The 24,951-nt window shown below is 40.5% G+C and overlaps 1 protein-coding gene and 1 pseudogene across 3 annotated transcripts in view; one reads left to right on the plus strand and one right to left on the minus strand.

Moving 5' to 3' along the window:
• Positions 1 to 24,951, minus strand: part of KCNQ5 (potassium voltage-gated channel subfamily Q member 5) — a 583,497-nt gene that overhangs the window by 85,907 nt on the left and 472,639 nt on the right. For all 3 annotated transcript variants that reach the window (XM_053602994.1, XM_053602996.1, XM_053602995.1), the window contains exons 5-7: positions 24,381 to 24,506; positions 9,980 to 10,090; positions 3,249 to 3,344 (exon numbers count right to left, since the gene is read on the minus strand). In XM_053602994.1, the coding sequence (XP_053458969.1) occupies positions 3,249 to 3,344; positions 9,980 to 10,090; positions 24,381 to 24,506 (333 nt within the window). The remainder of the gene's footprint in view (positions 1 to 3,248; positions 3,345 to 9,979; positions 10,091 to 24,380; positions 24,507 to 24,951) is intronic.
• Positions 15,099 to 16,199, plus strand: LOC128593760 (zinc finger CCHC domain-containing protein 9-like; annotated as a pseudogene).

Below are 24,951 nucleotides of genomic sequence, written 5' to 3' on the forward strand. Positions count from 1 at the left end.
GTGACCAAATGACAAAGCAATTTGGGCATCTCAGCTGCCCTTTTAGGAAGATAGTGGCTGTGGCTTAAAACAAATGAGACTGCTTTCGGCCTCAATGCTGCGCGTATTCAGCAAACTGCCAGGTTTATTGAGTAAGAAAATGAATGGATTAGTAAATGACTTTGCTTTTCACCTGAGCACATCCTGAAAAATAAATTTCTACAATATGTAACTAGGGCTTAAAGCACTGAGTTCTGTGTAAAGGCTGTAAGGAAGAACAATAAAAGAATTTAATAATGACATCATTATGTCTATGCTTAATGAATAAATTGCATTTAATGAGAGAGCAATTGCTTTTTTTTTTCAATCTTAGTCTGTTTTTGTTCTTATTACAAAGTGGAGAAAGAACTCTCAACCCTGGCTCCACCACTCAGCTCACCGGGGCATTTTCCACAGCAAATGACAAACTGCATCATCAGATGCCTGACATCCTCTTCTCTCGGAGTCTCTGCAATTTCTGTGCCATCCTCACTTGCTTCTTCCACTTCCTCAGCTGCTTCACGCACTTTTACGCTGGTCTGTACTTTTGTCAATATAATTTGGTAAATAGCTTCTGGGTCAGGTTCATTATAGGTTGGCACCTTCTCATCCATTGCAACAAAATCTTCAAAACCTATGGTCTCAAATTCTGCCATGAGAGATGGACTGTCTGATGCAGCCAAAACATCATGAACAATCCTTTTAAAGTAAGTTGATTCGGCTTGGTGCCCGTAGCACAGTGGTTACAGTGCCAGCCACATACACTGAGGATGGCGGGTTTGAACCCGGCCCAGGCCAGCTAAGCAACAATGACAACTGCAATAAAAAATAGCCAGGTGTTGTGGCGGGCAACTGTAGTCCCAGCTACTTGGGAGGCTGAGGCAAGAGAATTGCTTACGCCCAAGAATTTGAGATTGCTGTGAGCTGTGACGTCATGGCACTCCACCAAGGGCGACATAGTGAGACTCTGTCTCGAAAAATAAAATAAAATAAATAGATTCTACTTTGATTAAAGAAACTATGATTAGATTTTAGAGGTATTCTCGAATGTTTCAAGCCTTGCATTTTCTTTTTTTGTTAAGAACAACAAATAAGTTGGAGTTTTAAGTAAAAGAAAAATTCGTGATTTCACTCATTCATTACCTGCGTCTGTACAAGTTGAATTAGTGATCACAATATATATGTTACATAACCCAGTTCCACAAAATAAAATTCTAGGCCTGCAAGAAAAACTGTTCAATCGGTCTCTTGTCCACCTTCCACCTTTTAAGGGCTACCTGTGAGGGAGGCCTGTGGCGATGGGCATATAAATTCTTTTTCTCCAATGGCTTGCTTAGGAATAGCAATTTATTTTCAGGTTCAACTGGAAATTGCTTTGGCACAGTTTAGTAGTCGATAACGGTAACTCCAGTTAGATCAGGAATGTTCCTGCTGTTATTTTCTATATTTGTCTTGTGCAATATGGTAGCCAATAGCCACTTATAGCTATTGAACACTTGAGAAGTAAGAAGGGCTGGTGATGAACCGAATTCTTAATTTTAATTAATTTAAATTTAAATAGCTACACACAGCTAGCAGTTATTGGGCAGCACAGCTCTCTGTCATCACAACTGATACCTGCGTGAGAAATTCTTCAAAGGGACCACTTGGTAGCAAAACAGCTGCCATTCTAAGAGGTTTCATTTGTGTAAGATGCTTCACTGGTTCCACAGGTAGACAAGGCTTGTCGCCCAGATCGGTGCAGTGAACCTATGGGGTAACTTTCTGTACTCACTGGTTCCACAGGTAGACAAGGCTTGTCGCCCAGATTGATGCAATGAACCTATGGTGTAACTTTCTGTACTCACAGGTTAGGAAAGCATTGTTCTAGAGTGAAGGGAAATTAAAAAATAAGAAGAGGAAGGAGAAAAATTGAAAGTATGGAAACGCACAGAACCAGTTAAAAAGCACTAAAGGCCTTGAATTCTGGGCCTCATGGTTATTTTGTGGGTGTCCTGAATTGTGTGATTCCTGTTTTTGTTCTACTGATTATTTTTTGCCCTCAGATCTTAAACTCCTACTTCTTACAGATCTTTTCATTTAAGAGAATAAAGTTTACTTTCTCTTTGGTGCTTTTTTAAGACCTCGAAATATAAAACACAGAGACGCTCAGTAGCTGGCCTCGGAACTCACCCAACGGTCCATTTTCTCATCAATAGTTGCAGAATATCTTGATTTAAAAGTTAATATCCTTATATAGTGATTAGATACTAACAGATCTCCTTTTATAGCTGAGCTCTCCCCACCCCCAAGCTTTGTTTCTGTCCGAGGCCAAACAGCACAGATGTAGATAAAGGTAAGGGTGGGGGTCCCGGTGGGGTTCTTCTACTGACCCAACCACTCAAACTCACAATCTAATTTAAAATACTGTGCTTGTTACTTCTGCATGAAGATGAGACGCCACACCCCAAGCCTCTTCAGTTTAGAACTTCCCTGGCATGAAGGGAAGAAACTTCAGATTTCTTGCCCATCATTAAATGCCAACTCCGTATTATAGATCTAGCAAAAACTACATTTTGTGAATCTTCACCTGAAGAGGAGCGTGGGTCTACTCTCAAAAGATATGGGCTGGCGAAGGAGAAGAATCCTCTTTGTTGTTGAAGCAAATCCTGAGTTACTGAAGAGGAAATGCAGTGCTATGTAAATACATCACGAGCTGCCTCCAATAACATGCTCATCGCTTCATATTCTCCAACTCTGAGGTAGTCCATGATCCTAACAGCGCTTAGCCTACCTGCTTCAAGTTATTGCCCTAGATAGACAGCATTAAGAGCACTTCCACAGCTACTAACCCTTGACATTCTAAACAAGTATTGTTCTTTAGCAGCAAAGCCTTGTTCTGCTCCATTGCATAGTGATCAGTTATGTTCCACCAAGTAATTCATAAGACATACATATGAGGTCATTCCAGGAGCAACCCAACTGCTACCTTCTGCGTGGCTGTGCAGCGTGGCTAATTAACCTGAACAATGCACATGCCCTTGGCTGAATAGATGCGTTTTTCCATTTAGGAGAGGGTGAACACCTGCCCAAGTCCAAGACTGGACATTGAGTTCTGACTTCATTTTTAAGCAAGAACAAAACGGTAGGAATGTTCATCTACCAAGCAATGAGGTACAGAGACTGGAAAATGACCCAACAATCACTTACAGAGACAGACCTTGCCATCCTCCTATTATGCTAATATTTACCTGAATGAGGTTGGCAGCTGGGTTTCTCCTTTTCTCAAAGTGTTTCTGGCGATGCTGTTCTTGTACTTTCAATGCAAAGCCTGAGCCGAGAATGCCCTGGAACAAAAACCAAACAATAGCACTTAAAAAAAATTTCAAAAGCATTGTCATAATAAAAATAGGATAAAAACCGCTAAAATGAATCTGAGAGAACACACACAGTATGTAATCTGTCTATAGACATGTTATTTATGAAAAGAATTACTATGTTTTTAATCTCTGTTATAGTACTATCATCAGCTAAGTTGTTGGGCAGGATTGCCAAGAGATATAACAACCTCTGTTTTATAGGAAATCAAAGAGGCAGCCTCATTTGTTACCTTTTGGGGTATCATAGGAGGCATCATAGGAGGCATCATACCTTTTGGGGTATCATAAAACACTTTTGTGGGTGACATTCTTTCTAACATTTCTTTAGGCCTAAATTAGAGTGAATGGTCTTATCCAGTGATGGAGTAAGAGAGGACATGAGCGCTGCCTTTGGGCAGAGCTGGGCTTTAAATTTGGGAATTAAAGCCTCACTTCTGTGGACACGGGAGTACTTCTTGCACTTTGACGAAATTCTGAAAGTTTATGTTATCCACTCATGAAATGGAAATGAGGGAGAGTTTAAGCCCTGCCCAGTCGTTGTCCATCCTGATGCTGTAATTCTACTGCTGACAAAGGAAAGCGAGAGAGAGGGACACAGCTCACCAGATGAGATGGACACTCAGTTTTGAAGTTATAGGACGTTTTTCCAATTTGCTTGTTTGTAAACAAAGACAAGCACATGGGCCATTGAAAGGCACCATGCGATTTTTCTGTTTTAATTTCACACTTTCAGCGTTCCTTAGCTATTTGGTTTTGGTTCACCTGTTTGGATTTTGGGGTTAGCGAGATCCATGTGCTCCCCTGTGATTACATTAGCTGTGTGGCTGCTTGGCCCTCCTGCTTATCATCGTGATCGCCCTAAATTCTGGTGCTTTGATGTCCCCTTCTCTTTTCAGTTTGCTTTGGTCTAATATTTGTGAAACTGAGACGCTTTGTCTGAGCGTTGGGCTGGCTTCCAGTCTCAGGCTTTCTCTGCACTCCTATTGCCATGGGACTTGGGGCCTCCTGCTTTCAAGTCTGTAGACTGTACTTGCCAGCTATAAATCATTAGCTTTTTATTAAACTTTAAGGAGTCCAACCTTTAGGTTAGGGATGGACATTTTATAAGCACTAAGTCAGTATCTGCCACAGTCAAGGTATGGTTGTTTGTCTTCTCTTTATATTTTGCAAGTAGCTCAAAGATGGTTTAGGCTGCCTGGAGAGGCGGTGGGTTTTTCCTCTATAGGCGGTGTTACGTCTCAGCCGGATAACAAGTTGGCTGAGATACTTTGGGGCTCGAGATAGCCTTTAACCTTCCTTTTTATCTTGAGATTCCACAATTCTGAGTATATCTGTGACAATAACCAGACAATAAGTAATGCAATAATGTTTAAAAGACACAATTATATGATAATACTATTTGGTATTAATGAGCAATGAGCTACTCCATTATTAATTAAAATAAATGACTGTACCATGAAATTAGAAATTACATCATTGGTTCTGTTTCCCTTCCCTCTTTTTTTAGCGACTGTCTCACACTAAGACCGCTATCTCACTTGGGCTGTGACCGCACAGACTAAGCTTTGTAAAAACCTGGTTTCTATGACCTGGTTTGTAGACTTTAACAAATTTTTCCTCCATTTAGAGTTTATGAAAATGGCTCTCCATTTCCAAATTCAGATCGATTCCAGTCATTTGTAACTTCTAGTTTTTCTTCTGCTCTTTAAGATGATTTAGAAAAAGTTGATTTTTCTTTTATAGTCATTTTTATGAAGAATAAATGTTAAGAAAACATGAAACATTATAATTTCTAGCACATATTTATGATAGGTGTTATATGTACATAACTATATTTGTACAATTTCCTCCCATAAAGGATAAGTCAGATTCTGCAGCTACTGAATTAACAGCAATAGTTATCATTTTGAGCACTTGGGTGACTCTGAGGTTCACAGGTAAATCCCCTTTGGGAAATGAAGACAGGCCTTCCAAAGCACAAATAGATGCAAATTCTTAGGAATTGAGTTTTGTTTTCATTTATCATCTAAGGTAACAGGACTTAAATTTTTAGACTTTAAGTTTTAGTACTATGCAGAAAAGTGCTCCATAAATACTGAGTAGAAAGGAAATAAATTTTGGTAAACATTTTAAATTTTCACCTCTCATTTTCTTCCAGATTAAAAAAGCCTGATTTACGGCCTACACATGGCAAATAGCTTATACTGAAAGGTACTCCTGTTATAATATTAATAATTATATTCGTTAATACTGGTTATGATTATGGTGACTAGTGTTTATTTATTGAATGGCTGATGTCTTGGGTCAAACAGAAATTACTCCCTGTACTGACTTACCAGCTGTATATCTCAAGAAATGCAATGACTCAATAATACTCGATTTCTTCATCAGCAAAAAAATACTGTCAGTGGTGGTATCTTGCAGGAGGGAAGGGAGTGCTGTATAGCAGGGAAAGACCTGCTCATCCGGGTGACAAAGAAGAGCTGAAGGGCCTCTGTAAGCTCCTTAGCCCAGAGATGGAGCAGGCCCCAGGGAAATGACCTCACAGTGGAGCTTGGCCAGGGTGGCCCGGATGACTCTGATGCGCAGGAGGACCCTTCTGCTGTAGGGTAAGATGAGGAAAGGCTCTTTGCTGCTTTGGTTCTCAGGTTTCCTGAGTGGGAGAAACCCTAACCAGGGGAGGCCCACAACCCACTTCTACTTTCTCAGCAAAATCCAGTGTGTTCTAAATTTCAGACAACACTATTGGCTGGTGGGTCCCGAGAACATGATGATATTTCCAGCCACCATGGTTTTTTTTTTTTTTTTTTTTGAGACAGAGTTGCTTTCTTGCCCCCAGTAGGGTGCCATGGTGTCATAGCTCATAGCAACATTAAAATCTTGGGTCATGGGTCTTCGGTCTTCTTGCCTTAGCCTTCTGAGTAGCTGGGACTAGAGGCAGCTGTCACAACGCCCAGCTAGTTTTTAGAGACAAGGTGTCACTCTGGCTCAGGCTGGTCTGCAACTCATGAGCTCAAGTGCTCTACCGACCTTGGCCTCTATTTTTTGTTTTTTAAAAGAAATTTATGGACCATTTAGTCTTTTAGATCCATAGTAGAAGTTATTTTCTTTGCATTTTTTTTTGAGACACAGTCTTACTTTGTCACTCAGGGTAGAGTGCCTTGGCATCATAGCTCACAGTAACCTCAAACTCTTGGGCTCAAGTGATCCTCCTGCCTCAGCCTCCCAAGTAGGCACCCACCACAATGCCTGGCTCTTTTTTAGAGACATAGCCTTGCTCTTGCTTAGGCTGGTTCTGAACTCCTGAGCTCAAGCAATCCACTTGCCTCAGCCTCCCAAAGTCCTTATAGGCATGAGCCACAGCGCCCAGGCTCTTGGCATCGTTAGAAAATGTTCTATGCAAGCAAATTTCACAGATTTCCAACATATATTAAGTTAATTCACATGTAAAAATTATAATCACTTTATTGGAAACATTTCTAAGAATGACTACTTACTTTCTCCGACCTTTAACCTAACAGGGCGGCAATGTTTAACGTCCCCATGAGAGTCCCGTGTTTCATTTTAAGGACTGGGTCTTGCCATGCTGCGTGAAGCCAACTGCCAGAGGTGCCCCGACCCCGAGGCTAACTGGCCTTGGGTCACGTTTTCACACTTAGATCTGCCTGCTTCTCACAGATACTCTTTTCCCTCCCTGCTGCTAGTTTCTCACCATTTCTCACTGTGGTAGCATTTGTTCTATTAGCCCCTCTACGTTAGCTGTTTACAGTCTTCAAAGAGTTGTGAAACTCTAAGGGCCATTTATCAGCATTTCCCCGAGGGAAGGCGAGGTTATGAATTAGGTGTCAGGTGTCTCTCCTGTGAGGACAGAATGTACACTATGGTCTAGTTTATCCACATGGAGGCTGCCTGTGTCTCTGTTCATAGTTTTTCACTGAATCTTAGATGTCGCTCTATGGTTTTTTTTTTTTAATTAAATCATAGCTGTGTACATTAATGCAATCATGGGGTACAATGTGCTGGGTTTATATACAATTTGAAATGTCTTCATCAAACTGGTTAACATAGCCTTCATGGCATTTTCTTGGTTATTTGCTCTATGCTTTTTCAGTAGCTGCTTCTATGTAAATATAAACACAAAAGCAGCAAGGATTTTCTGCCACTGTTTTTTGGGGAAAAAAAAACAAACCCAAGACTGCATTTTATCATTTTGAAGGTATTTTACTGTGGGGAATTTAATTATTATTATTATTATTATTATTTTGAGTAGGATAGAATATTTTAACTTTTTTTTTTTTTATTGTTGGGGATTCATTGAGGGTACAATAAGCCAGGTGGAATTTAATTATTGATTGTTGGGACTGCCAGATGCAGTCTCCTTGTATAAGGAGAATGTTTTTGACTCTGCTTGACTTCATCATTTCCCCCCAGGAAACATGTATTTCTAGATTTCATACAGGTAAGGCGAAGCAATGTTTATTAAGAGTCTTCTCCATCACAACTACTTAAGTTATTAATTTTGTCTTCACAAAATTTCTCTGGGCTCCATAATTCTTCCTCCCTTATACTGATGAAGAAACACGCTCAGGGTCCCTGAGCTGAATTGTGTGCTTCCAAAATTCACACTCGTGTCCTAATCCCCAGAACATCAGAATATGACCTTAACTGAAGATAGAGTTCTTGTAATCAAGCTAAAAGATGTCATTAGGCTGGGGACACTAATGCAATACGATGGTGTCCTCAGAACAGGACATTTGGACACAGATGATGTGAAGACACAGGAAGAAGGGGGCCGTCCACAGCCAAGGACAGGGCTGGAACACACCCTGCTCCCCCGGTTCTCAGAAGCAACCAACCTTGCCAGGTCTCTGATTTTAGAATTTTAGTCTCCAGAACTTGAGATAATATATGTCTGTTGTTTAAGCCAGCCAATCTGTCAAGTCAAGCTGAGGTCAAGTGCCCGAGCAGAGGCATGGTCTGTTCAGTTTATTTTCTGTGGTTTTGAATGGTCTGTACCAGAACCAGCTGGTCAATCTGGAGTTGGGCAGTGGCCATGGGAAGGGACAAGAGTGTCCTCTGGAGGGAAGAGGAGGAGGGGAGGGGAAGGGAGAGGCTGGGAGGAAGGAGAGTATTTGGGGAGAACTCACCTAATAATGTACATAATGCAATGCTACATTTCACAACTATTAAGAGTGTAATTGTCTTACCATGACAAATAAGAGGTGATGGAGGTGTTAATCAGTTTGATGTAAGCATTTTACACTGTATGTCAAATCAGTACACTGAACCCCATACATGCATCAATGTACACAGTTATGATTTAATTAAAAAAGAGTGTCCTCTGCACTCACTAACAGGCAGAGGAGGCACCCCATGAGCTCCAGTTGTGGTGCCCACTTCCTTCCCTTCCTCTGGAGAGGAGCTCGGGGGTCTCTGCCAGGCAGAGGCGGTGACACAGAATCAGGGTATCTGCCCAAGATGGGAGCTGTTTCCCTCAAGCACGAGTCCTGCCACCACCTCAACACTCCTTTTTATTGACTCCCCCCAACTCTCACCCCAGGTAGAGTGAACAAAAGTAAGAGCTTGGGGATGGGAGAGAATCGTAACCCTGGGACTGACTGCCTTTAGAGAAACAAGATGATACACAGACTAGAAAGGCAAGCTTCTCATTCATAAAGAGAAAATAGACGCTTAGGGGAAGAGAAATATGCTCTTTATTCTGAGAAGATGCAGAAACTGCTCATTAAGAAAAATCAATGATGATGAAACAAACAATAAATCGTCTAACACTTTTTAAACCCTTTAATGTCAGTGCGATGGGGTGGCTCATGGCTGTAATCCTAGCACTCTGGAAGGCCCAAGCGGGAAGATCTCTTGAGCTCAGGAGTTCATGACCAGCCTGAGTAAGCATGAGATGCCCATTTCTACTAAAAACAGAAAAAATTAGATGGGGTTGTGGCTGATGCTGGAGTCCCAGTTACTTGGGAGGCTGAGGCAGGAGGATCACTTAGACCCAGGAGGTTGCCGTTGCTGTGAGCTACACTGATGCCAGGGCATTCTAGCTTGGGCAACAGAGTGGGACTCTGTCTCAAAACAAAAACCAAAAACAAGAATAACCCCCCCCCCAACAACCTTTAAGATCATATGCTTTTCACTTGAATGAATATAAAGAGAAAAATACTCTACTGTGCACATCTGTCTTTTCTGTAGCGCACCTTATAAAGCAAATTGAAGGGATTAGTCTAAAAAGAAGACAGCTTAAAATTTCTGCAAATATTTAACATGTATTAGTAGCATGTGGACTACAAGGTGATGCCATCTGAGTTATGACTTGGTCCTAAAGTGCTACCTGATACTGAAGTCTGGGGTTAAGTGTTTCCAAGGGAAGACCATGTTTTGTAAAAATAGACATATTTTTAAAAGGCAACAATAGATCAGAAACATTACATTTGTAAACAGTATAGATACGCTCCCAAGCATGCCAGTGTGCGGGCGCTTGCTCTAGTAAACCTCCCAGACCTGATGTGGATGGCTTTGGGCGCTCGCTCTAGTAAACTCCCAGATCTGATGTGGACGGCTTTGTCCGTGCAGGAGATACTCACGGCAGGAAGGGCGAAGAATGAGATACCCAGGAGGGCGAAGCCTGCGGACAGCAGTCTGCCCAGCCACGTGAGGGGAGTTTTGTCTCCGTAGCCAATAGTTGTCAATGTAATCTACAACAAAACAAACAGAATGTGCAACTTAAGTCCTTGAAAGGAAAGTGGGGACCTATGAACAGGAGGCAAACAACGTTTCCACTAAATCATTACTCCACAAGTCTTGTCGGCTCATTTTATGACCATGCTTTAATTTTCCATGACGCATAACAGAACCTCTTTGTTTAAGGAATAACCTACATACTTGTTTCTCCCTTATAACACAGTTTTCCATCTCTTCTAAATGTATTCAAAGAAAAGTTATTTAAGTAAGGGGATAACCATCAGTGATAAAAATGATAGCACCCTGGATTTAGGACTGGATCGGTACACAAAACAATAATTTATGCTCATTTATGAAGGCTGTGCCTTCATTACCCTGGCAGGCATTTCCTGAAGTCTGGTGTGTACAAAGTACGCGTTATGATTTGTAGCGGAGTAAAAATGAGAGGTATGTAGCTCTTGCCCTAAGATATTTACTGCCTGCGAAGGGAGACATGTCACACACAGATAATTAAAACACTAACTAGGGTGAGACAGGTATCATAGTGGTGGCCCAAATAACCTGCTAGGGGAATTCAAGGAACAGATTTGATTATTACAAGTTTGAGGGCTTGAGGAGGCTTTATTGGAAAGATGTCATCATACGTGGGCTTTGCGGCAGGGCCATTTTGAGAGGCAGAAATGATAAAGAGGACGATGGTGTAGAGAGGGGAAACAGGTGACCAGCTGCACGGCAGTGAGATCAAATAGGGCAGATTCTGTAACGTTTTAGTTGTTGCTCTGCACTGAAGCATGGAGGATTTGCAGATTGGTGGCTTTTTCGGTTTCTTTCATCAACATTTTGTGGTTCTTTGTGCACAGCGTATGTTTTTTCAGTGTATATATTTTTTGTAGCTTTTGTAAATGGAATGGTTCTCTTGATTTCTTTTTTTGAGATCTTGCTGTTACTGTAGAGAAATGCTACTTTTTTGTGTGTGTGATTGGGTATCTAGCAACGTTCCTCAATTAGCTTATTAGTTCTAGCCACTTTTTTTTTTTTCTTGCTGGAATTTTTAGGGTTTCCTATAAATAAGATCATGTGGTCAGTAAACAGTGACAATTTCATTTCTTCTTCTTTTTTTTTTTAATTTCATTTCTTCTTTTCCTATTTGGATGCCTTTTATTTCTTTCTCTTGCCTAACTGCCCTGGCAAGTGAATGTCACACTGAATGGAAATGGTGACCATGGGCGGCCTTCTTGTTTCATTTTGGGTCATTGTGGAGTATGATGTTAGCTGTGGGTTTATCGCATAAGGTCTTTTTTGTATTGGGGCACATTCCTTCAATTCATTGAAAGTTTTTCTCGAGAAAGTAGGTCATATGATTTTTCTGTATCTAATAAGATGATCTGAAATAAGCCAGGCACAGAAAGGCAAAAACCACATGTTACCATTTCTGTGTGGAATCTACATGAACAGAATTCATAGAGGCAGACAGTAGAAGGTGGTTCCGAGAGGCTGGGGCGTGGGTGGGCAGAGGAGGTCCAAAGGACATGAAGCCTGAGTTCGACGGGAGGAGGAGGGTTTTTTTTGTCTTTTTGAGATCTATTGCACAGCCTGGTGAACATAGTAATTGCATATTGTACATTTCAAAATCACTGAGTAAATCTTAAATGCTCTTCCCACAAAAAATGACAAGTATTTGAGGTGATAGATATGTTAATTAGCTTGATTTAATTATTCCACATTGTATGCATAAATCACAGCATCACTTTGTATTCCATAAATGTATACAACTAAACTCTGCCTATTTATAATAAAAGAAAAAAAAAGTAAAGGTTTAGTGGAAAAGAAGGTTAACTAGATATGCTAAAGCCAGGCCAGGGAGTGTCTGGGAATGCCATGCCTCTCCCGTGATCAAACTATTCCAGGGGCTTCCGATGTTCCGCAGAGCAAAGTCCCCACTCCTCTCTGTGGCTGACGGGCGGGGTCCTGTGTGACTGGGCTTCAGCCCACTTCCCGGACAGTCTCGCCACACCTTCTCCATCTCTGCCTTGTTATTCATCAGTACGCCTTTCTCCCCTTGCTGGCCACAGGTCCCTTTCTCTTACAGTCGTGGTCTGCAGGGATGAGCAGATGTTGTGAGCTCTGATGGCAGGACTGGGGAGTCCTGCCGGGGTAGACAAAGACTCTGCCCACCTTCTCTCTGCGTTCTCCTCTCTCGGCACTTCGGGGATGACCACGTTTCACTGTGTGCCAGGGGCTTGACCAGGCAGCAGCTGAACCTCTGGATGCGACAACTTCCACTCTGATTTCAAAGGAGCTCCGACAGTTTATTATTTTAAAAGCTTTGGGGCTCTTTGTTGCCAGGTGAGGCTTGGGAAGGATCTGGCAGCCAGGTGGCAGTTTTTTCCCCTCTATGGCAAGGAGAAAATTGTGGGGGCTTCCTTTATCTCTTGCCTGGAGATCCATCAGTTAGTTTCACTTTTGTAGATGCAAAGGGGATGAGTGGGCTTCACGATGTGAACAGAAAGGTAATGCCACACATGAAATTACAAAGTCTCTAGTGAGCTTACAATAAAAAGATGTGAGTTTTCTCCAGAAATTCACATGGACCCATCTGTTTGATTTGGCTGCTGACTTTCTAAGCCAAAGATCAGCTTCCTTTGTTCAAACCATTCTTAGATGAGCCCTACATAGAAATTGATTTTTCTGGACTTTAGGTCAAGCTGCCCTTGAAGTACCAATGAGTCTCCACAGAATGGTACAGTTACATTATGTTGCTTTCCTTTTCTGAGTGTTTGGAAGGCCCTGCTCATGTCTACCAGCTGATTCCTTGCAGGCAAACCCAGAAGGGCTCTTGGTGCTTATTCTCCCATGCCTGTGCTGAATGATAAGACCATTTCTGCCTTCCAGAAATACCGCTAGTCTTTCCAGTGGCTGAACCCAGTAATGGCCAGCTTCATTTAGGTTCAGATTTAGAGAAGGCAGGTCAACATAGAGCCCCAAGACACCAACTCTCCAGGGCACTTGGAGAGACCCTGGGACAACGGCTTGTTTCAGAGGACCTTAAAAGGTTGAGCACATGTCTCCAGGGGCTTGGAGAAAGTCACAGGTAGACTTCACAGTTGAATTGGGTTATGGGGCAGTTGATTCATTTCTGGAAAAACTCTTTCCAGATTTCCAAGAACCCAGCAGCACCCTGACGGCATTGCAGCCACTCCTACATTGAGAAGCTTGTTGTACTCTGGTCAGAAGGACAAGGGGTGATTATGAATTACAGTATACTTGAAATAGTGACAGGGGATGAATAAACTTAAAAAGGCAAAGTTGATTCGGAAAACTAGATCTAGTAATAGAGTGCTGTTATAATGGAAAACAAATAAATAATGTACCTCCTTGAAAACAGCACTCTCTTTAGACTGGGAATCCAACATTCAATAAATAGCATATCTCCTCCTGTGAAGATGCCTTCATCACTGTATGGCGTAGTTCCTGGCCAGTTCAACATGGGGACATGGCATGAGGGTACAAGGGCTGAGCCTAGTAGGTGACGGTGCTAGAATCAAACCTGGGGACTCTGTTCTTCTGGGGTGAAGCGGGCGGATGCTTCATGATGCATACAGGTGGGTGGGTGGAGATGACAGGGATTGGGTGGGTTGAGGATGACAGAAAGAACTAAAGTGTGGTCGGTTAATGGGTTCTCTTTGTACTAATATATTTTTGATACTTCCTGAGTCAAGGCATTTAATTCTCTTCTAATATATACAGTGTTAAAAGTGAATCACAATACATCAGACTTTTACTCTGCATAGCAAATGTGCTTCAAAGGAATTAGATGCACCATAAAACAGCTGAATCGATGTAAAATAAATGTTCTTATGAGAGGGCCCCATTCTTCTTTGCAGGTGAGATGATTTTCTGATATTATATATTCATGTATGAGAAGATACAGAGAAGCGTTCTTAATGGAAACGTCCCTGATGGCTAGTTGGTTGTTTAGTCGGAAATTTGTCTAAAGCAGATAATAACAAAGAGATAGATATGTATAAAAGTTACATATTTTATTTAAACATAAAACATACAAATGTACTTTCATTTTCCAACATTTCTAATGAAGGATGTAGCCTGCAACTGGGGTCCTGTCTCATCCTTTTTGCATAAACATCACCCACAGTGCATTATTTATTTTTATTAATTTTAATGTTTATTAAAAATTACCTTTTTTTTTTAGACAGAGTCTCACTATGTCACCCTTGGCAGAGTGCTGTGGCATCACAGCTCACAGCAACCTCAAACTCCTGGGCTTAAGCAATTCTCTTGCCTCAGCCTCCCAAGTAGAAAAATTACTTTTTTTTTTTTTTTTTTAAGCAGGGCATGACCTTGACTTTTATGTGAGTCATCTGAGTACAAAGTCCTAGATATTTAGGGCTTTTCCCCATACAATTGTGTGTTCACCCCTGATTTTAAAATCTTTTTAGTATTTTAGTATATTTAGTATTTTGCATTATTGAGTTTTTCTAAAGCATTCTATTTTCATAAAACCATCCATCTTCCTTTCTGTACCATATGGCATCAGTTTATGCAATAATATAAAATTAAACCATGCCATTATAATTACAAATACAACTGGCATAAAAAGGTTTGGGAATGAACACATCGACTCTTTGCAAGCATTCAAACAATGTTAACAGGAGAATTCCGTGGATTCTAAAGAGCATTAAGTATGCGGCAGGCCTCAGGTAGCAAGTTCTATAAGAGCTATAAGAGCAGGGGGTGTCAGTTCACCTGGCCAGCCAGCGAGGAGGGAGTAAGTTTCCAGGGCCTCTGCTCTATTCTAACACAAACACAATGTTTATCTGAACAGGCAAGTAAAGGAAAGAGTATTTTGTGAACTTTGATTTCCCGCACATGTGTGAGCATTAATTTTTTGCTTGTATAAGTGAATCAGGAGAATAGGAGAGATTGACCTTTACAACATTTTATTGGGAATTCAACTGCTCCGAAGGACTCATGTGCAATTGCTAAGGTACTTCTTTGGAATCTATGACGGGTAGGCGTGAGTTTACCACACATAACAGGAGACCCTGGTCTGCAAACTCATGGAGGACACGGTCCTCTGGGGGAACAGGCCCAAACCTGCCAGAGTGTAAACGAGTTGAAACCAGTAGGCTGTCCCTTAAAAATGATGTATGCCAAGCAAGACACAAAAAGAAGAGAAAGAGAATTGAAAAGAAGATGTGAATGGGTTCATGGAATACCTAAGACAGAACTCACAGGTGGTTCACAATGGGGAGATGACAGCAACAGACAGAAAGTAAGGGAAGGAATTGCAGTTGCTTTAAAGAAAGACAGTTAAAAGAAGGAAGATGATTAAAAAGATAACAGTATGTTTTCATTATAGAAAACGTGGTCGTGGAATTGGAGATTGCCCAGCCCTCCTGAAAATCAAGATATGGGTACTGGAATATGTTGTCGGTGTGGGACCACAGAACAAGAGATAACCAAGAGAAAGGACAAAGTAGACCCAGCTCTTGGTGAATTTTCTTTTGTACAATATTTTGTTCGTGGGGAAATGCAACACCTGTCTAGATTTTTTTTTTTTTTGAGACAGAGTCTCATTATGTTGCCCTTGGTAGAGTGCTGTGGCGTCACAGCTCACAGCAACCTCAATCTCTTGGGCTCAAGCAATTCTCTTGCCTCAGCCTCCCAAGTAGCTGGGACTACACGTGCCCGCCACAAAGCCCAGCTATTTTTTTGTTGCAGTTGTCATTGTTGTTTAGCTGGCTCGAGCTGGGTTTGAACCTGCCAGCCTCGGTAACCACTGTGCTACGGGCATTGAGCCACCTGTCTAGATTTTGTCCTGATAATCCTAAAGGCCTCTATGCTGATGGTGGTAGTTGCAAACTTTGTAGCTCTGTGGAACATGTTAAGAAAGATTGACCTGAGAGCTGGAATTCAGACCGAGTGATCACAGTTGGTGGCTGGGCAAAGGAAGTGAGTGCAGACTATGGAGAGACTTCGGATGCACCTAACCCACAGAAACCCCAAACGATGATTTCTAAAATTGTTAATTTTTTGAAAATGACTAGGACTAGGGTGTTTCCCACCTCATGGCGACTCCCTAAACTGGGGCTACTTCACTGATTAGAGCTGGTTTCCCTTGCAGCCAAGCTGCTATGTTGTAGATATCAGTAAGATCTGGGGTACCCCAAACCAGTTTTCAGCATTCTATTCATCAAAGGGCATTTCTACCACTGTTTGAAGAAAACCCCCTGAAGACAAAAGAACAAGATTAAATTGAATTCTCTAAAAGAACATATTTTTAACAGACAGAATTTAGACATATCTAAGTGGTTATATACTTCACATACTTGGTAACGATCACCTTTTATAACAGAAAATTATGCGTAAGTGTAAACTACCCCTAACAAAGTATACTGCTTATTTTTGGAATTGAATTTTTAGATATATTGTTTTTCTTGGTTCAACTTATCGATTTATTATTATAGTAGATATTTATTTGTAAGTTGCCATAAAGTCTCTATTTTAAAAATATTGGATTAAAACACACTTGTTATTTGCTTATTTTTCTGAAAAAAAAAAAAAAAAAGAACACCCTCACATTATATTGGTCATAATTCCAGTTTTGACCTAGTTCTAGAGCTTGTAACAGATATGCAGGACACATGAAATTTTTATTTAAAAATATCTTCCGTGATACCTACTCATTGACTTTTGAATATGATATTTATAAAATTACTGGAAAGGTCATGAAGTTCTGTTCTTCTATTTTATTATTTTTTTCATTTCAGGTTAATTTGAGGGTACAAAGAATTAGGTAACAAGGTTTGCATTTGTTAGGTAGAGTCTCTGCTGGATTGTGAAGTTTTGAATTCTTTATTTTTAAATTTAATTTTTAATTGAACCATAACTGTCTACATTGATGGGACACAATGCGATCTACAATGTGGAATGCTTAAATCAGACTGAATAACACAACCATCACCTCACTTACTTTTGTCGTAAGACATTTACAATTTACTCTTAGTTGCTTTGAAATGTACCCTTGCACTGTGCACGTTAGGTGAGATCCCACCAGATGCCCTCCCTCTGCTCACCACTCGCCCTCCCCGTTCCATTCCTCTCCCTCCTGCTCGACTATCTTTGTGTTTTATCACTCATATGAATGTGTAAGTGATTATATATTGGTTTCATAGTAGTACTGAGAACATTGGATACTTTTTTTTCCCATTGTTGAGATACTTTCCTAAGAAGAATGTGTTCCAACTCCATCCAGGTGAACATAAAAGATGTAAAGTCTCCATCTTTTTTTAATGGCTGAATAGCATGAGAAAACAAACTACAATTCACAAATTAAATAAAAATGTCCAACATTTCTTTCAGTGCACAGAGTAGTACTCCTGTGAATCAAGAGGATGCTGTCGTTTCCAGCATCTGAGGTGGAAACCGGCAGCTGCGTTCCCAGGCTGTGTGTGACAAGCTGACCAGGGTCTGGGCAGCCCACGGCACCCCTGGCCTGACCTCATCCAGCCTCAGGAATCCTGGGTAGTCTGTGCCAGCTTTTCGGTTAGACCGTTTACTTGAAGGTGACTTGGCAGATGGGAATGACTCAGAAAGTTTTGCCTTCATGTTCCATATGCTCAGTTGCAGTTATGCAGGTGAAAAGGGAGAATTTCTGAAAATCTTTGTGTTGCAAATGTTGGCATAAAGTACTTATTGTAGTAGTACAACCTGAGGTATAGTAGGGGTACCATAGTGTGTTTAGCAATCACAAATAATAGTGCAAAACAAATGACAATTCTGATCTAAGCCTTCTTCACTTTTTAAAAAATAGGTTGTTCAGATTATAATTTAGACATTGGTTAGGCTATTTTTTTTTTTTTTTTTTTTTTAGTAGCAGACTTAATTCCAGATCAGAAGATATAAATCTTTTCTTATTTCCTCAAGCAATAAACTTAACGAATATTTATTAGCCTGATTTTGAAGATACCATTATGAATATGAGTTTGGCTAATTCATTCATGTGAACAAGTTAAGAATATACTGTTGGTAGATTTCCACGGCCCAGCATAATTCCCACATAAGGAGGCCCTTTAAGGAAGGATGATTCACACCAGCAGTTTGTCAACCCTTCCTTCCCCTTCCCTCCCTTCTATTCTCTTTTCTTTCCTTCCCTTCTCTTTTCTACTCTTCTGTCTAGGTCAATTTTAAAATCTGGTTACCTTAAATTAGTGGAACAGAAAGGTCTTCCATCTTCAAACATCAGCACCACCTGTGGTGGTGGTGTCATATAATTTGGGTTCTGCTGTGGCAGACAGCTCAGGGCACTGGTGTTACACATGGCCTTTCCCCACCGGGGTCCAGCACATAACAATAGTAAACACTGACACTTGCCTATTGCTTGATCAAGCACGTCTACACTCCCAAACCCCATTCCTACACATGGCGATTTTGTGTTTGGGTGATATTGCATCTCTATTTCTTTCTTTTTTTTTTTTTTCCTCTTTTTTCTTGTTAAATCATAGCTGTGTACATTAGTGCAATCGCCTGTACCCTGCATCTCTATTTCACAGAGATATTAATGATTGCTTAAATCTCATCATGGCATCCCTGTACTACATTACAATGTTGGGCTAGAACCCAGGTCTCTTGACTCTAATTCTTCTATTCTTTTCAAAACAGCATGTACGTAAAGCTTATGGAATAATAATCCCTGAGAAAAAGTGTCTAGAGCCACGTGAAAGAAGACTTATTGAAGAAGCAGACCTCTCCTTAGGAAAGAATTCTCCAAAGAGGTTTACGATAATTTGTTTTGCAAATGCACACTGTGAAGGCAGGCAAGGGACTCACAGATGCTTAGAGCAGCTAGGATTTTTTGGTAGGTAGTGGCTGGGCTATATGCATCTCAGTTTTTGCTTGGCAACTGGCAATGTTCTTGAATGTATCTGTAGTAAGAAACAATTATTAAGTTTAATGAATTAATTAAAAAAAAATTTGTTTTGAGACATAGTTGTGCTCTGTCATCTAGGCTGGTGTGCGGTGGTGTCATCACAGCACACCGTCGCGTCAAACTCCTGGGCTCAAGCGATCCTCCTGCCTCAGCCTCCTGAGTAGCTGAGACTACAGAGGTGGACACCCCTGGGCCTAGCGAATTCCTCTTTTTTTTTTTTTTTTTTTTGTAAAGATGGGGTCTCGCTCTTGCTCAGGCTTGTCTTGAACTCCTAGCCTCAGGCAATCCCCCTGCCTTGGCCCCCCAGAGTGCTAGGATTACAAGCACCAGCCACACTGCTCAGCCAATTAACATTAATTTAATATACCAGTATTAAGTCAGAAAACAACAGTTTTTAAGATATTGCAGAAAACATTTTGCACTGGTGAACTCAGTATAAGGAGAGTTGACTTGCTGAAGGGGAACTGGTATCATCAAGGACGAGGATATCTTTTTTCATTCTATAAATTTACACCATTTCTTATTCTTAGATTTTACAGGGGGATGAAACTCATGGCATATATTTGGGATGAACAACATGTTGAGTGCAAAGTATACTCCATTATATTCATAGAAACTTCCATATGGTTTGCTTCTAGAAAGACTGCAGGATTTGCAGCATGAATTCTCAGACTAATTCGGGCTGATACAAGATTCTTTTCCATGCCCGAAGTAATCATTTCAAGCCCATGGTCTCAGGTGGTGTCTGTATTCATCTGCTTACTCAAGAGCAGACTTACACTCTTTGCTGCTGTGTGTCTGCATTATTATTACTTTAAAAAAACCCCATAACACTATCTTCATGACAGGAATAGAAGGAACTAGAAAGAGGACAAACTGGCCCTTAAGAACAGGTCATTACCCCCCCCAAATTACTTCCGGAAAACCTGGTATGTGACTGCAGACTAAATCTAAGGCAAATCAAAAGGAGAAACATAAGAACAAGAGAAGAGATAATAATAATAATAATAATGGAAAATAACCCCAGCAAACCCTATTCTTAAATTATTTCAGAATAAATCTAGAACTAAAAAGGAGAGAAATAAGAATAGGAAAACTATTAAACAGAAAACTTCTGCTGGCCCCACCCGGCCAGCAGAAGACCCTCTGTGTGCTCCCTTCTCCCTTTTGCTGCCACCGAAGCTCCTGTAGTTGCCACTTCTGGATCCAGAACATCTGTTCATTGTAACCTGCAACTCCCAAGCCCCTTCTCTTCTTCCAGTGGCTCTGCACAGCAGCTCCCTCTCGTTCCTTCTGTTACGAAGATGTTTACATGCACAACAGCCATGTCCACACTAACGACAGCCAGCATCTCTGCCGAGCACTGGCTATGGGCTTGGTACCAGGCCCTTTATATCTGTCATCTCACGGATTCCATGGGCTAGGTATTGCTATTCGCTGGTATGAAACTATTCTCATTCACTAACCTCTTCAAATTGTTACTGGCTTTGAGCACAGGCCTGATCCTACCATGGTATCCCTCCAAATGCAGGTGTGGGGGCCATCCTCCACCACTTTAACAAAGGAGGTTAGTATAAATATTTAGTATTCATAATTCCATGGGACACTGGACCATAAAACACAGATTGCATTTTGAAACTTAATGTTGATATTTTGGGTTCTTTTAATATAGGTGATTTCCTTTTTTCCACCAAAGCCACCACTTAGAAAAACTCTAACTCGGGCAACTCAGGGTGCTTTTATTTCTTAATTTATTCTGGATACTTCCGTAGTTATTAAGATGTCCATTATGCGCAAAATGGAAAATTTTAACTAAAAAATATCCAGCTTTCACTGAGGCCTTGATCAATGTGTAATAAAAGGTATAATAATCTAAATTTGTTTTATCTCACACTAGAGATCGAGCATATGTTGTTTTTATAACAAATAGAAATAACAAGCCCTCTTATTTGCCTTTTGTGTCTTTAAAGGCTTCAGACAATTGCAGTAGCAAGTCAGTTAATATCAACAAACCCAGTGCAGACTAATTAGACCAACAAAACCTTCTTTAAAACCCCATATACTGAGGGTGGCGGGTTCAAACCCCGCCTCCGCTGAACTGCAACCAAAAAATAGCTGGGCATTGTGGTGGGTGCCTGTAGTCCCAGCTACTCGGGAGGCTGAGGCAAGAGAATCGCTTAAGCCCAAGAGTTGGAGGTTGCTGTGAGCTGTGTGATGCCATGGCACTCTACTGAGGGCCATAAAGTGAGACTCTGTCTCTACAAAAAAAAAAAAAAAAAAAAAATGCAAGGGTATATTTCAAAATCACTAAGAGTAAATTTTAAATGTCTGACCACGAAAAGTGAGTGAGGTGATGGAGATGTTCATCAGTTTGTTCTAAGCATTCCACACTGTGTGTCAAATCATCATATTGTACCCCATAAATGTGTACAGTTTTGATTTTAATTAAAAATTAAATTAAAAATAAAAATAAAAATAATGATAATAAAAAAATAAAAAGAAATCTTAGAAGTCTGGTATTTTAGAAGTGTTTACTCTCATGTTGAAAACTAGATTTTTTTTTTTTTTTTTTTAAGTAGAAACATAATTAGGCCATTTAGGAACCTGGTAAGTACAGGTTAAATGTCACACAAAATAACACTACTGAAATGGAACTCGATGAATATGTGTTTTCTCCCTGAAAATCATAGATATGACATTTAAAAACCTGCTATGTGGGTTATTTTGGCAAAAAAGTGAAAAATCTCTTCTCGGGAAGGCAGTATGGAGGTTCCTCAAAGAACTAACAGTAGACATGCCATTTGATCCTGCAGTGCTGTTACGAGGTATTTACCCAAAGAAAAAAAGGAATTCTACCATGACGACACTTGCACAGGAATGTTCATAGCAGCACAATTCACAATTGCAGAGAGTGGAAACAACCCAAGTGTCCTTCAATACAGGAATGGATTAACGAATGGTGGCATATGTGTATCACGGAATAATATTCAGCCATAAAAAGATGGAGATTATGTATCTTTTGCAACAACCTGGATGGAATTGGAGACCATTATCCTAAGAGGAGCGTCACAAGAATGGAAAAACAAACAGTACTAAACTAGGAATTGTAGGTTGACACCTGTACGCTCACACAAGATCAAAACAACCAAGGAGGTGGGTAAATTCCCACCAAACAGGGACTTTGTATGGGTGTACAGCACACTCCCTGAGTGTGGGACGCACCTACAAATCGAACTTTAACCCTACAAATGCAGACTATGGAATCTCTTTGTATCCCCACGTTGATCTGAAATTTCAAGAAAGAAAATCTACGGAAGCAAAAAAAAAAAAAGCAAAAACCCAAACCCAAAAAACAACAGTAACAAAACAAGGCAGTGACTGTGAGAGGTATCTTAAGAGTTTCCCACACACTGTTTAACACACAGTCCAGCAGTCCTTATTAGGAATGAGGGGAAAGGAAGACTAGTGAAAAGAAGGATAAAGAGCGTCCAGGCTGAACTCACCACGGCTGCATCTCCAAGGGGACAGGTGCATCTGAGTGCATCCGTGACTTACATATATTGGCCTTATCCAAGAGAAGCAGAAACTAAACCTGAATCCAAACCATTGCTTTGAAGGCCAGGATGACAAAACGTCTTCCCCTTACTGGCAAGAATGGCCTCTTGTTTTCTCAGTTTACACAGTGGATCCCACCACGAGTCATAAATTTCCATGTTTTCTCTACATGTAAAAAGTATCTCAAGCATGTTGATGACTGCTCCGTGTCAGATGCCACTTCTTTCAAATGTCCATGATGGTCGTGAACAGTATAGAGGAGTCAGAGACCAAATCACTAAACTACAAAATGCTTGGACACCACAGCACTACCTCACAGACTCAGATAACTTAAGAAGAAAAACATCCTGATCTTCAGGTGAGTGCATTTCTGATTTTTATTCATACTATTCCAGCTCACAACCAACAACTCCCAAGTTCTGACCAGTTTTCCTTGTCCCAGGCAGACGAGTGTTCTGGGTGTTGCTGATGTGCCTGTGATGTGTAGTGTAAGCATGCAACAACTGTAACACAAATCTGCACTCCACAAAACACAGAAACAGCTGATCAATGTTTTAACTGCAGTTTGAGAAAACGATATATTTTTATTTTGGAGGTAATCTAGGACTCAAGAAATACAAGTGATGATTTCTAAGAGAACATAGCCTTATTGGATACAACAGATAAGCAAATTCTTTAGACAATTCTAAAGGCTGTATATTTTCGCATAACTACCCTTTGGAACGTCAGTAAAAACCAATGTAATTTATACATTGCATAAAACACTCTCCTATCTTGTGACATTCTTACTTGGGCAGAAGTTCCAATGACTGTTTCATAAATTCTTAATGTAGGGGAAAGTTTTGCTTCAGTGGAAAACTATGCGTTTTTCAGAGCACACCCTTCCAAGGGGGTTGGATTCTGATTTTACGCAGCTCTGCCCCTTTCATGGCCTTTGCGCTGTTTCACAACTCTGTAAGTTGTAGATAACTGGTAGCGATGCAAAACAGCTCTTGTCTACAGACATGTAAATAAATTCTGTCTGGTGGAAGTTCAAATGACTTCCCTCCCACACTGTGGAAGAAGCCAGTTTTGCCTCTGATGGCACATTCATGTCAGTATTTCAGACCTTAAAATACTTTTCTTCTTCAGATAGCCCTTTGAACTGGTTGTAACATCTTACTGGTTTCCTCATTAATAACGACAAATAAAGAATGAGTTAAATATAATATTTAGCATGTGTTTATTTTCTATCTGTATGAGAATCATGATTTTACTTGTTTGGAGAAGGATTCTTTAATAACACTATGAAGAAAGAGTAGCTTTTGAGTGGAGAATTTTGAAATTAGGTGTCTATAATCTCTGATCTCACAGATGGTTACTCACTAGCCTTTGCTTTTTCATTTTTCTGGGTTGTGATTTTACTCTTCTAACATTCATTCCACTTCTGTCCATTCTTTTTAACCCCAGATGAACTTTTTGGTGAGTGGCAAATCAATGCAACAATTAGCAATTTAAATCTGTGCTCCATGAAGTTAAAACAGATATCAGTGTTTCAATCGCCATTTGAGAAATCTATGTATTTTTTATTTTGCCAATCATTTAGCATTCAAAAAATTCTACTGATGATTTATCAGAGAACTGAACTTGGACCAAGAGATGTGAAAAATCTTTAGACTATTATAAGTAAGGTATATTTTCACATGACTCCCTTTTCTAAGTTAATATTTTTATGGAGACCATCCATAGGAACCATTGCACTGTATTCATAAGAAATACCCCATAACAACCAATAAGTACAAACAGATCTTTATTCTTACCGTGCCCCACCAGAGAGCATCTGCATACGTAGAAAACTCCTTGTTGGCATCTTTCTCCACCAGGTAGACAAGGAAAGATGAAAAAATAAGAACCAAAAATCCTATGTACCAAGCTGTGATTAGTTCCTAGATAGAAAAAGAATGAGAGATTTTTAGAGGTGGAAGATTTTTGAAAAAGGAAAAAAAAAATCTGCATGATTTGATCCTCTTCACTATTTCTTGGATGTTTATTTTTTTATTTTTATTTTTTATTTATTTTTGGAGACAAAGTCTCACTCTGTCACCCTGAATAGACTGCCACGGCATCATAGCTCACAGCAACCTCAAACTCTTGGGCTGAAGGACGCACTTGCCTCAGCCTCCCAAGTAGCTGGGACTACATGTGCCTTCCATGACGCCTGACTAGTGTTTCTATTTTTAGTAGAGACAAGATCTCGCTCTTGCTCAGGCTGGTCTTGAACTCCTGAGCTCAAGGGATCCACCTTCCTCAGCCTTCCAGAGTGCTGGGATTACAGGCCTGTGCCACTGCACCCGGCCCACTACTTCTTGGATATTTATGATGGCTTTTAAA

This window comes from Nycticebus coucang, chromosome 9 (assembly GCF_027406575.1).
Source record: "Nycticebus coucang isolate mNycCou1 chromosome 9, mNycCou1.pri, whole genome shotgun sequence".
Classification (NCBI taxonomy): domain Eukaryota; kingdom Metazoa; phylum Chordata; class Mammalia; order Primates; family Lorisidae; genus Nycticebus; species Nycticebus coucang.